At 39.5% G+C, this 13,378-nt stretch overlaps 1 protein-coding gene across 5 annotated transcripts in view; it reads left to right on the top strand.

The window, feature by feature from the left end:
- Umad1 (UBAP1-MVB12-associated (UMA) domain containing 1) overlaps nt 1-13,378 on the top strand; it is a 250,458-nt gene that overhangs the window by 22,233 nt on the left and 214,847 nt on the right. For all 5 annotated transcript variants that reach the window (XM_045159981.1, XM_045159982.1, XM_045159980.1 and 2 more), the window contains one exon: nt 8,284-8,386. In XM_045159981.1, the coding sequence (XP_045015916.1) occupies nt 8,305-8,386 (82 nt within the window). In that variant the 5' untranslated portion in view covers nt 8,284-8,304. The remainder of the gene's footprint in view (nt 1-8,283; nt 8,387-13,378) is intronic.

The raw sequence follows: 13,378 nt of genomic DNA on the forward strand, positions 1-13,378 counted from the left end.
TTTGCTCAGGGCCTCCTTGTGGGAGCTCTGACTTTATCAAACATTGTCTGGCCTCTGCAGCACTCTAGAACTGTGGCAGTAGACTCCATGACACCCTCAATCCTACATCTTTCATGCCAGCAAAAGCATTACCATGAGGATGGCACTACCAAATTCAGATGTAGCCTGATTCACCTAGATCATAGTTGCTTGGCCTCTGTGTGCCTTCCATGATGACCCTAGGAAATACTTTATTCTGTGATTGGTTTTGAGCATGGAACCCTTTCAGCAATACACTAAGCTTTGGTTCCCTCCTTTCAAATATCTTTTTGAGCATAACTAAGCTCTGCTTATAGCTTTCTAGGCCTTTTTTTAGCCTAAAGTTTCAGAATTGACATTCCTCTAGTAAAGTAGTTCTATAGGCCTCTTACCTTTATGGTCAGGTCTAGGACAGCAACAGTCCATTTCTTGATAACAATTTTCTGTACTATTTTTTTTTTTTTTGTCATGACAAAATGCATGACAAGCAATTTAAGGTGAGAAGGATTTACAGTTGAAGGCATGTAGTCCATCATGATGAGGAAGGCAAGGTGGCAGGAGGTATCTCCTCACATTGTATCTCTATTCAGGAAACAGAGTTATAAATCCTGATGCTCAGCTGGTTTTCCTCTTTTGATTTAGTCCAGGACCCCTGTCAGGTGGGATTTCCCACCTCAATTAATGTAATCTAGAAAATCCCTCACAGACATGCTCAGAGAAATATCTTTGTATTAGTTACATTACTCATTCCTGTGACCAAATACCTGAGAGGAAACAACTTAAAGAAGAAAGGATTTATATCTGTTCATGTTTTGAGTGGATTTAGCCTATCATGGAAGGGAAGGCATGATGGCAGTGTAGTGGGAGGCCAGCTGGTCACATTCTGTACAATCAGGAATCAGGGGGCAAACAGGAAGTGTGGCCAGGTCATAAACCTTAAGGCCTACCCACATTGATGAACTTCCTTTAGTAAGGTACCTCTACCTAAAGATTCCATCACTTTCTCAAACCATGGTCCTAAGTGATTCCTGGGTGCCAGTTGAGTTGACAGTCAAGATTAACCATCATCATAACATCCTCTATGACAAGAATTAAACCATTTTATCAGAACCATGTTTATGAGGAATTATTTGTGTGACTATCAATTTTCTACAGATTACCTCATCTTGCTACATAAAATAGCCAGAATAAGTACAAGGGGATAACATTGGTGAATGAGTTAAGATAATCCTAGTCTTTTTTCTTTACTGATTAGACTTAAAAATTCTTACTATAAACCTGGTATGGTGGTGCGTGCCTTTAATCCCAGCACTTGAGAAGCAGAGGTAGGAGGATCCTCATGAATTTGAGGCCAACCTGAAACTACATAGTGAATTCCAGGTCAGGCTAGGTGAGAGTGAAACCATACCTCAAAACAACAAAAACAAACAAAGGAAACAACTTACTGTAGGTCTAAAGCTTTGCCATCTGAGACTAACTCTAGTTTCTATAATATTCATTCAGCCAACACATCAAAACATGAAGCAGTTGCTATCCTATAAAATTAGTTCTTACATAATATTTGGATCTCAGTTTGTGTCAAAAATCATTGAAATGGAATTCACTGTTTCCTTTTTTTTCAGTTAATTTTGAAGGATAGCACATGAAGCCATGGATTTTGTCATGGCATCATCATGCTGATTTCTTAAATTTCCCCTTCCTACTTTCCTTTTTTATCCAAAATATCACTCTTGAGTCCTATAGGCTGAAACTTCAGTCATCTGTTGCTGGTTATTTTTCATCTACATTTATTTCATTATTGGTTTTTTGAGGCAGAATTTGTAGCCTAAACTGACCTGGAATTTACTATGTAGTCTCAGGGTGGCCTCAAACTCTCGGGCATCTTCTTTCCTCTGCCTTCGGAGTGCTGGGATTAAAGGTGTACGCCATTAAACACAGCTTCATCTGTGTTTTGTGAAGTTGTTAGTCATTAAGCTGTGCTTCATATTATTTCTGGACCTGCTTTCTTTTTTTCATTCAGACATCTCTGTGTGAAACTGGGATTTCTCCTTTTATTTTTCTGGTAAAAATATAACATTTGCTCAATGTGATCAGCATAAAAATTCCTAAAAATTAGAAAGAAGGGAATGAGCCTAGGGTATACCGTCCATCAGCTGGTGCTATGTACAGTAGAAGCAGCTACATTGGGGCTTACTGGGGCTTGGAACAGCAGTGCTGTTACAGAAATCTTTCTTTCTTCAGGGATGTTGCTTTTAACTTACTTTAACTTGTGCTAATTATTGCAAAAGTATGTTAGGCTAAAGTTGCAGTTTGTCCTCCTAAAATACATATTGAGGGCAACATCTCAGTGCTGGGTTGGTATTTATCCTAAGCACTTAATAATGTTTATAAACAATGGTACCAAACTGCCTGTATTTACTGAAAAGAAAACTAATAAATTAAATTAAAAAAATAATGTTTATAAAATGTAAAGGCAGGGCAATTCAAAGTCTTGAACACAGGTCTTGTGGAATTAGTTGTCTTCAAACCAGAGAAGAGCAAGGCGTGGAAAAGTAGGGATTGATAAAGAAAGAAATGGAATCAATGTTTGGTTAGCATTGAAAAATATTATGTCAAGCCAGTATAATGTTCTGTCTTTATCTTTGGTTGTTTTTTATTGGTGGTGGTGTTGGTATTGCCTTTTTGGTTTCTATGAGTTAGGGTCTTGCTATGTAACCCTGGCTAACCTGAAACTTGCTCCATAGAATAGGGTGACCTCACACCGGCTAAGGTCCTTATGCCTCTGCTTTTATTCCCCACACCTGGATTTTGTGCTTTATTGAGACGAGGTGATTGGTTTTAGTAACGAGAGGACTTGGATGTGCATGGTGGTAGACATCTACAGTCTAGCTCTTCTGACTTCTGGAGGCTGAGGCAGGAATTATCACATGAGGAAGGTTAGACAGGCATCATAGTGAGAACCTGTCTCAAGGAGGAAAGTATAATATCTAGGTGTGGGCACACATCTTTAACCCCAATCTTGTGGAGAGCAGAAGTCAGAGAATTGCTAGGACTGATGAAAACAAGTTATCCATATAATCTTGGAGGACTGACATTTAACCTACATGTACTTTCATTATGTTCACAATGAATAATTGTGTATATCTGGTGTACCTATTGTAACATAAGAGATAGGTGCCAGACACACAGTAGTAATTTAACATAATGGAGGTATTTGTGTTATTCCCCTCTACTTTATAGCTGCCAGTCTTATGCAGAGTAAATACAGAGTAAGAGTAAATTGGGCTTTTGAACTAGTGTGGCGGTTCAGAGAGATGTATCAGATTGATATATTTCCATGGTAGGGTCTAACTGTAGCCTTAGCTGACCTAGAATCCACTCTGTAGTTCTAAGCTGACCTCTAACTCATGACAGTCCTCCTACTTCTGCCTCCCAAGTGTTAGGATTAAAGGAGTACACTACCCCCACCCCACTACCCAGCTTTAAAATGATTATTTGACATTTCCAATGGTCAAATTTTTTTCTAATTTGAAAAACATTATTTGTTGAAAACTTCCGTAATTACACACAATGAACCATAATTCTCTCTCCTCCCCCGCTTTCCATCATATACCCTCCCTCTCTCCAGTAGTCTTTTATTTTGATGCCATCCTCTTTTCCTCCTATTATGAGGATCTTGTGAAGGTAGTGCTAAGCACTATGAGATCATGGATGTTGAGGCCAATTTCTGTCTGGATGAATGCATTGTAAGCAGTTCTACCCTTCCTTTGGCTTTTACATTCTTTCACCATCTGTTCCACAAAAGACCCTGAGCCTTGGAAGGTGTGATAGAGATGTTTCAGTGCTAGAAAGTCCTCCATCACTTCTCCTGAGCACTATGTTGCCTCTCATGTCTTCCCAGTGGTTACTGCCATCTGAAAAGAGATGCTTCTCTAACCAAATGTGAGAGCAGCATTAATGTATGAATATGAGCATTAAGTATAGTACTTACAGGGCAATTTGGTGAGCATAATATATGCATTTAGTCAGACCCAAAGGCTCATGACCTCCCCTGCCATAGGCTTTTGATTAGGTTTTCAGTACCAACTATGTATTCCCTCCCATAGAATAGGCCTCCAGTCCAACAGACATGCCACTGTTGCACTCATTTGGCCATTTGACCTCTCAGGCCAAACTTGGGGCTTACAGTGTCCACTGTTTTCACTGCTGATTACTTCTGTCTCCCATAGGGCTGCATGCAGTGCAGCTTTTCCCTGCTTTCAATTAGTTGGTCTACAGGGAAGAGGTTTTCAGCTCAGCCCCAGCTTGATTTCTCAGTGACCTTGCCTCTCAGGCATGTGGAATCTTTAGCAATAGGGTCTTACCATCTGTTTATGGTGGGAAACCAAGAGCTTTGGCAATAGCCTGTAATGTTTTCGAGGCAACAGGGACCTCTCTGGCCAGAAACTCACTGGAAGGAATCCCGTCCCTGGCGGTGAAAAATTTTCTCATAACCATCTATGGCTTCTGGATGTACCATTATCTGAAAAAGTAGGCTTCATATGTCTTCCTCAGAATACTTTGGATTTTGATTGACCCTCCCCCTAACCTTCTCTTACTCAATCGCTATCCTTGGCCTTGCTTAGGTCATTCTACTCCCTAAAACCTGTTCTACTTACATATATACAATATATATGTACCCATAGTATTTAGCCTCAATAATGTTCAGACATTCCAATAGGCCAAGGTCTTTTAGTAGGGCCATAATACAAAAACAACAACAACAACAACAAAACAAACAAATAATGGCACAGAATAAATATTTATTCTGCAAAAGAACACTGGACATAGCAAAGAAATATTCAAACAGCACAAGATTTAAAATGAACAGGGCAAACATAAAACCCTGTTGCTCTAAAGTCTGACAACTCTAACCAGTGACAAGTCTCCATGTCTGATAATTCTAATCAGTGACCTGTTTCTGGAGTTCCAATTCTACTACTCCAGCTAGGCTACTCAGTCCTGGAAAACTTCATCTGGTGCTGGTAGCTCTCCTTGGCAGCCATCCCATAGTCCTGGCATAGCAATTGGGCCTCTACTGCCACCCATGGTTCATCCACCTGACCCCCTTGGGCCTCCATGCAGGTAATCCAACAAGCCTGCTTCACACTGTGTTTAGACAGACTTCAGGTGCATAATGAGATGAATTATTATGTTGGCAACAATATTCATACAAGGTGATCCCAGGATTTGCATTGCAAAATTGGACCATGTTCCCATGGGACAATATCCAGAAGCAGACTGTGGTTGCAGTGGTGGTCAGATTGCTGGAGTGTCAAGTGGGTGTGTGGTTGGTACTTCTCTTGCAATGTAAGAGCTGTTTGCTGCAGTTATTATGTTAAGCCATCCAGAGGTGATTCTGGTTCTTTTATATAACCTCTGATACCTTTGTTTTACCCTATCTGTTCTCCTTTCTTTTGTACTTGAAAGTGTCTTGACTCTTGGAAACTAAATTATCTCTCCTTCAGTAAGGTGTTTGATTATTCTGATCTGCTGTGTTCTATAACACAAGTGTGCCAGTCTGACTGCTGCAGTCTGTGTATTGCTTACATGTAATGTTTTAGAACATAAGAAACTTAAGTGCTTCACTGAATTCCATGAATTATAATTTCTTTATAAAATACTTTTAATATCAGGTGTGAGGGCTACACCCTTGATTTGATCCTTGCCCAAGGATTAATTTTAATCAGCTGTGATTACTTCAGAGGACTTTCCAGGTTTATTTTTAAGGATTGATACATAGTTTTTCTTTTCCAGTTTTAGGTCTTTGAATTTTAACCCAGGTTTTATTTATTTATTTTGTTGTTGTTTTAATATTCCTGCTTGAAAACCAACCAGTTCTTTTGGAGGCTCATGTCTTTCTTGCATGGGTTTCTCTTATTCATTCTTCCATCCTGGCTAGGTTTGGACTCCTGCCTCAGCTTTCTGCATGCTGGAATTACAGGCATGGACACACTGTCTGGCTTTCATTTCATTCCCCGCCCCTTTTTCACCGGTTTCATGCAGTCTATGTCTTCTCATACTCTAGACAGTGTGCCAACCTATCTTTAGATTTTTTTCCTTTGGCTTTCTCACTATATAAAATAAAGCTCTGTCTTTGAGGATTTCAGGAGTTATTCACTTTCATATATTTGGATTATGTTGTAGTTACCTTCTTATTACTAGACAAAACATCTGGCCAAATGCAGCTCATAGGAAGAAATAATTTATTTTGGCTTACAGTCTTGAGGGGAAGCTTCATGATAGCAGGGTAAAACATGGAAAACAGTAGCAAGAGAGTGATCTGAGCTCTAGCAAGGGGGAACTGGCTATAACACCCCAAAGCCTGTACCCAGAAAGACAGCAAAGCTTCTTCTTCCAAATTGCCACCAGCTGGGAACCAAGCATTTGAAGCATATGAGTTTACGGGGGATGTCTGTTTCACAAATATGACCACAGGATTTTTTTTTTTATGTGGCTTCTGATTTATTTTCCTTTACTTTTTCTTCTTTTTAAACATAAAATTTGTCAGATATGAACAACTAGGTTCCTGTTGCCATCCACTTCTATTCGAATTAGTAGCTTATCCATAGCTTAGGTCAGGACAACCTATTCAAATCCCTATACAACTATCAACTTCAAGAGAGCTTTCCTCAGATTAAATCAGTGCCTGATTTTCTGCTAGAGGTGCAAACTATGAAAACTACAGTGTGGAGTACTTTCTACCAAGAAGATTCTTCCTTTCTTTTCGTCTTCTTGCATTTTTTTTTCCCTTAAAAAGGACTACAGGCAGCATGTAATGTGTTCTTGCAAGCACTCTTCCACATCCAAGTTTTCTCTAAACATTTATTTACTAGAGAGAGAATGAGCACATCAGGGCCTTCTGCTGCTGCAAATGAGCTCCAAATGCATGTGCTGCTTTGTGTACCTGGCTTTACATGGATGCTAGGGATGTCAGGCTTTGCAAGCAAGTGCTTTTAGCCACTGAGCCATCTCCCTAACCCCATCCTAGTTGTTATCTATGAGCTTTTGTTCTGCCTGACTGTGCAAAGGTTGAATTAGTAGGGTGTGTGTATGTGTTGAGGTCTGTGCACAATAATCTTACCAACAAAAATATTTGTACTGCTGGGAGTTTCAAGTTGGTAGCAGTGTTATGATGGGTACAGTCTTTGAGTGACTGAATCAGGTATGAAATGGTAAAGTATGTTTAAAATACCTTTATTTTATTTATTTATTTTTGAGAGAGAGAAAGAGAGAATGGGCGTGCCTTGGCCTATAGCCACTGCAGATGTACTCCAGATGCATGCACCACCTTGTGCCTCTGTCTTTACATGAGAAATGGACACTTAAACCTGAGTCCTTTGGATTTTCTGGCAAGTGCCTTAACTGCTAAAGCATCTTTCCAGCCCAATACCTTTCTTTTTGTTTGTGGTTTTAGTTTTATGATGCTTTAGCTAATTATGACAGGAACTCTGGAGAATATTTTTTTCTCTGAGACTAGCATTCATTTTATAGTCAGTGAGTATTCTAGATTGAGGTATTATCTGTTGATTTTATTATTACATGACAGGACTTCTTGGGTGATTTTGTGAATCTTTAGAAATTGAAAGAGGTTGTATTATGAAGTTGAAAGCAAAGAATGTTTTATTTACAGTGTATATCCATGTATCTTTATTTATTTTTTCAAATATTTTATTTGTTTATTTATTTATTTAATAGAGTGAAAGAAGGAGAGAGAGAGAATGGGTGTGCCAGGGCCTCCAGTTACTGCAAACAAACACCAGACACATGCACCACCTTGTGCATCTGGCTAACGTGGGTCCTGGGGAATCAAACCTGGGTCCTTTAGCTTTGCAGGTAAATGCCTTAACCACTGAGCAAATCCTTCAGCATCATTTTCTTTCTTTCTTTCTTTCTTTTTTTTTTTTTTTGTGATAGGTTCTTGCTCTAGCCCAGGCTGACCTGAAATTCACTATATAGTCTCTCAGGGTGGCCTTGAACTCATGGCGATCCTCCTACTTCTGCCTCTTGAGTGCTGACTGAGATTAAAGACATGTGCCACCATGTCTGGCCGTGTTCCTTTGTTTGACTTTTGTCTCCTGATAGCTAGAGTAGGCTTTGGTTTTAAGCCTGGAGATCGAATTCCTAATATTAATTATTATGGCACCTTTGTTATAGGTTTTTTACTAAGGAGGGCAGGCGTTTTGGTTTCATCCAAGTTTGATATTACATACATTTCTATTTCAGATAGCACTAGCAGCACCAGCAATGTTTCATTTCTTCCGAAAGCCTCCGGAACCTAAAAAGCCCTCTGTTCCAGAGACAGAAGCAGATGGATTCGTCCTTTTAGGTGAGTGAGCCTTTTTAATAATTAAAAAAAATCATAATTGTCTTGAGTTGTTTCATTGAATTGAATTATTTTTAGTTTTAAAAATTATTTGTTAATTATTGATTTGTAAATTCTAATTTTTTTCTTTCTAATTTTATAACAACTTATGTATATAATTTAAAAAACCAGTATCACCATTTTCTTGGAGTATTATCTTCAAGTTAATCTCTCCTTGTATTGATTTGACTAAGCATTTCTAATTTTAAAATATTTTATTTATTTGTTAGAGAGAGAGAAAGACAGAGAATGGGCATGCCAGAGCCTTTAGCTACTGCAAACAAACTCCAGATGCGTGTGCTACCTTGTGCATCTGGTTTACATAGGATCTGGGGAATTAAACCTTGGTCTTTAGGCTTTGCAGACAAGTGTCTTAACTATGAAGTCCTCTCTCTATCCCTTTTAAAAAAATATAATTTATTTTATTTATTTATTACAGAGAGAAAGAGGGCAGCATTTCTAATTTTAAAGTCACCTATTTTTCATCTGGTAAACTGATGATCCTTTTAAACTGTGGAAAACTTCAAGAATCTGTGATAGGGCTGGAGAGATTGCTTAGCAGTTAAAGCACTTCCCTGCAAAGCCTAAGGAGACCCAGGTTCAGTTCCCCAGGTCCCATGTTAGATGCACAAGGTGGCGAGTTCATTTGCAGCAGCTAGAGGACTTGGTACACCCATTCTCTCTGTCCTCTTCCCATACCCACCCTCTCACTCTTTTTCTCTATCTCTATTAAACAAATAAAAATAAAAAGAATCTGTAACAAATCCAACTTTTATCATATACATAATACAAACCTTGCTTCTTAAATTGGCACCTGAAATTAAATTAAACCTCCCTTAAATATTTGCTGAGTGAAGTAGACCTTTAAATCTAACTTAGTAAAATTGTGTCTTTTTTGAAAGAGATGTGTTTATTTATTTGAGACAGAGAGAGGGAGAGAGAGAGAAATAGAGGAAAAATGGGCATGCCAGGACCTCTAGCCACTGCCAACAAACTCTAGACGCATGTGCCGCCATGTGCATCTGCCTTACATGAGATCTGGAGAATAAAACTTGGGTCCTTAGGCTTTGCAGGCATGTGCCTTAACCACTAAGCCATCTCCCCAGCCCAAAAGTGTGTCTTTTAATGTATCTTAAAGCTACTTATATTATAAACTCAAAGATTAAAAAGGTTTTACTCAGCTAATTTAATGACTTTTATGGGTTTTTAAATATTTCTTTCAATCAAATAAATGCAGTGTATAAATCCTAAAGAAAACTATGAAAAATAAAGTTTCCTGTCATTGTCTCTTTCCCTTAAAGGAAGAGATCTACTGTCTTTGTATGTTGTTTTTATTTGCAAAGCATAGAGAAAGAGAGGGAGAGAAAGAGAGAGGGAGAAAGAAAAAAAGGATGGCATAACTAGGCCTCTTGTCACTGCAAACAAGTTCCAGATACATGTGCCACTTTGTGCACCTGGCTTTAAGTGGGTACTGGGGAATAAAACGTGGGTGGAAGGCTTTGCAAGCAAGTGCCTTTTACCCCTGAGCCATCTTTCTAGCTCCATGTGTTCTCAGAAGTTGCCTCCCTAGATGGAGCTGCAGAGATTCAGATTCATTCTTTTTTGGGGGGGGTGGGGGGCTTGGGGAGTTTCAATATAGGGTCTCATGGCTAGCCCAGGCTTTCCTGGAATTCACTGTGTAATCTGAGGCTGGTCTCAAACTCATAGCAATCCTCCTCCTTCTGCCTCCCAAGTACTGAGATTAAAGGCATTTGCCACCTCGCCCATCCCGGAGACTCATTCTTATCCACTGTGGACCTTCTCCAAAACATTCTGACTTCTTTGCTGAGAAGATCTGCTTGAACTCTCATGGTGTTTTCTCTCTGGCATGTTTCTCAGGGTTTCCCTTCCAGATAGACCTATCCCTTCCCTCTTACTTTCTTTACCTTACCCCAGTCAGGCAGGGGTCCTCTGCATCAGCAAGTGCTCTGTAGGCCTTGGGAAGCTGGGGATAATCCTTTTAGGATTTAATAGTAACTCTAAATTTTCAACTTTGGCTGTATTATGCTTCTTGTCCTCTCATAGCCAGGGACCCCTGCCTTTGGCCTGTACACTCTCAATAGGAGTAGGTTTGAGTGGGTCTCTTCCCCTTATCCTTTGTAGTTACGAGTTTCTAGTTAGTACATGGATTTTACCTCTCTAAGCATCTTCCATTTCTTTTTTTTTTTAATTTTTATTAACATTTTCCATGATTATAAAATATATCCCATGGTAATTCCCTCCCTCCCCACCCCCACACTTTCCCATTTGAAATTCCATTCTCCATCATATTACCTCCCCATTACAATCATTGTAATTACATATATACAATATCAACCTATTAAGTATCCTCCTCCCTTCCTTTCTCTACCCTTTATGTCTCCTTTTCTTGATCTTAATCTCTGGGAGACTAGCATAATTTTTCTTGTAGATAAACTTTACTTTAGAATGCTCCAAACCAATCTCTGGCTTGGACCTGTATGATATTCTTTTTGATTGTCTCATATGGCATCTAATATCAGTGGCTAGAGTGTTCAGTTATTGCTGTGGTCTGTGTCTGGAACTGGTGGTTTTTCTGGACATCTTATGACTAGGATAAGGTAGGGTACGATGGATATGACTGCTTGTCTGACCCTTCTTACCATCAGGAATTTGTGTCCTGTAAATCAGAACTGGCTCTTTCAATCACAAAGCTCATTCCGTGAAAGTTGCTGGTGTTGTTTTCCCCTTACCTCCTGAATGTACCCATTGTAGACAGATGCATGTCACTGAGAGAACTCCTCAGCCAGGCACAGTTATAAAGGAAGTGATTTAGTGAAGCTTACAGGTCAAGGGGAAGTTACATAATGACAGAAGTTGGCCCTCTTTCACAGGAACAAGCAGAGAGAGAGAGAGAGAAAGAAGCCACAAGCAACCACCAGCAAGCAAGCATACTTAGGATCTCCAAGAATTGCAGACCCACCCCCACACCTTAGGGCTGGACTCTAGTACCCACCCACAGTGACACGTCCTCTAGCCAGGTGGCTATAGCTGTAAATTACAAACTATAATAAAATCCTGAACATGTTGGGGGCCATCCATTCAAACTGGCACGTTCTGCCCCTGACCCACAAAATATTCATAAGCATCTCACACTCTACATTATCAAATTCAAAGGTCCCCACAGTCTTTACCAATTTAAGATAATTCCAAAGTCCTAAGTCTCTTCTGAGATTTAAGATTGTCACTTAGCTGTGAGTCCTATAAAACCAAGCAAGTTATATACTTTTAACATATGAAGGCATGGAGTAAACATTTCCAACTGCTATAAGGCATAACAGGAAGAGACTAGAACAATGCAAATTCAACAACCATCAAGCAAACATCAAACTTCTGTAGTTCTAGTTCAATATAACCAATGACTGACAATCTGTAGATTTTCCAATTCCACTCTGCCAACTGGGCTGAATAGCCAGGGAACATTTTCATCCCTAACCAATAGGCTCCATGGTAGTCCTTGCATAGTCCTGGTATATATAAAACATCTTTGGGTCTCCATGCAAACCATAATCCATCTTCCAGTGGCTTTGTCAGTCTCAGCATCATCATGCCCTGCCTATATGCCATGTCACAGTAGTGGCTCCTTGGACCTTGTGCACTTCATGACCACTCCATAAATTTTTCATGCTTACAAAATCGATACCAGGTGTCCATGGGCCAGCCATATTTTTAATTCAGGTATGAAGTAAATCATAACTTTGAGAAGCAGATTCCTTCTCTAGGCAACTCTTTTCCAAAAGAGTTTGCATTTCTATCACAGTCTTTCCTCAGGCATTTTTCTCATTGTTTTAATGATAAGTAATTGGGCCATCTTCCTTAAGATCACTAATGCATTTGAGAATAGCAGCTTCAGTAACCTAAAACTAGTCTCTGTGTGAGAAATTTTAAACTTGCTTGAATTTTTCTAAGTTAAAATTTTAATTCTGTCAGTGAAGTACATCAATCCCTTACAAATTTAACCTTGGTCAAACTCACTGAGCCTGGGCAGTAGGACACAGCCAGCTCTTTTGCCAGTAGCCAAGTCCCAACAAAGTCCTCAGCATTAGAAAGTTCATAAGCCAAGCTTCCAAATGCAATTCTCTCTGCACTTAGCATTTTCAAACTCTCATCAGAATAGTCACTAAAACTTGGTTTACCACTCCAGAAGGCATTTTCAGGTTGCAAGTACCAAGACCATGCCCATTCCTTCAAAACAAAAGTTCCCCCAAAAACCCAAAATCCATATAGTCAGATTCATCTTATCCACTCCCCATTTCTGGTACCAATTTTGTTGTAGACAGCTTCAAGTTGCTGAGATGAACCTTCAAACCACACACAGTATGGAAGAAGGGATTTATGGAATCTTACAGATCAAGGGGCAGTTCCATAATGGCAGAAGAAGTTGGCTCTTTCACAGGAACAACCTGAGAGACAGAAGCCACAAGCCAGCACCATCAAGCAAGCATACTTAGGAACTCCAGGCAGAGCTCTAACACTCTGCATATTTTTAGAATAGAATTCCAGATTTACCCTCACACCTTAGGGCTGGACACTAGGATCCACCCACAATGACACCTCCTCTGGCCAGGTGGCTGCAGATCTAAATTATACACTATAATAAAATCCTGAATGTATTGGGAGCCATCCATTCAAATTACCACAGTACCCAACAGAGAAACCTCACAGGTACCTCAGACCCACTGTAAAGTGTCTCCTTCAGGAGTTTATCAATAAATTCTTCTCTTAGAAATTTGTTCCAATAAAATCTCACTTTCCAAACTCTGTTCTCTATTCCTTATTATTGTTATTATTATTTTAAATTTTTATTTATTTGTTTATTTGCAAGCAGAGAGAGATATGAGAGAGACAGAATGAGAATGGATGCACCAGGGCCTCCAGCCACTACAAACAAACTCCAGA

This window comes from Jaculus jaculus, chromosome 10 (assembly GCF_020740685.1).
Source record: "Jaculus jaculus isolate mJacJac1 chromosome 10, mJacJac1.mat.Y.cur, whole genome shotgun sequence".
Lineage (NCBI taxonomy): Eukaryota > Metazoa > Chordata > Mammalia > Rodentia > Dipodidae > Jaculus > Jaculus jaculus.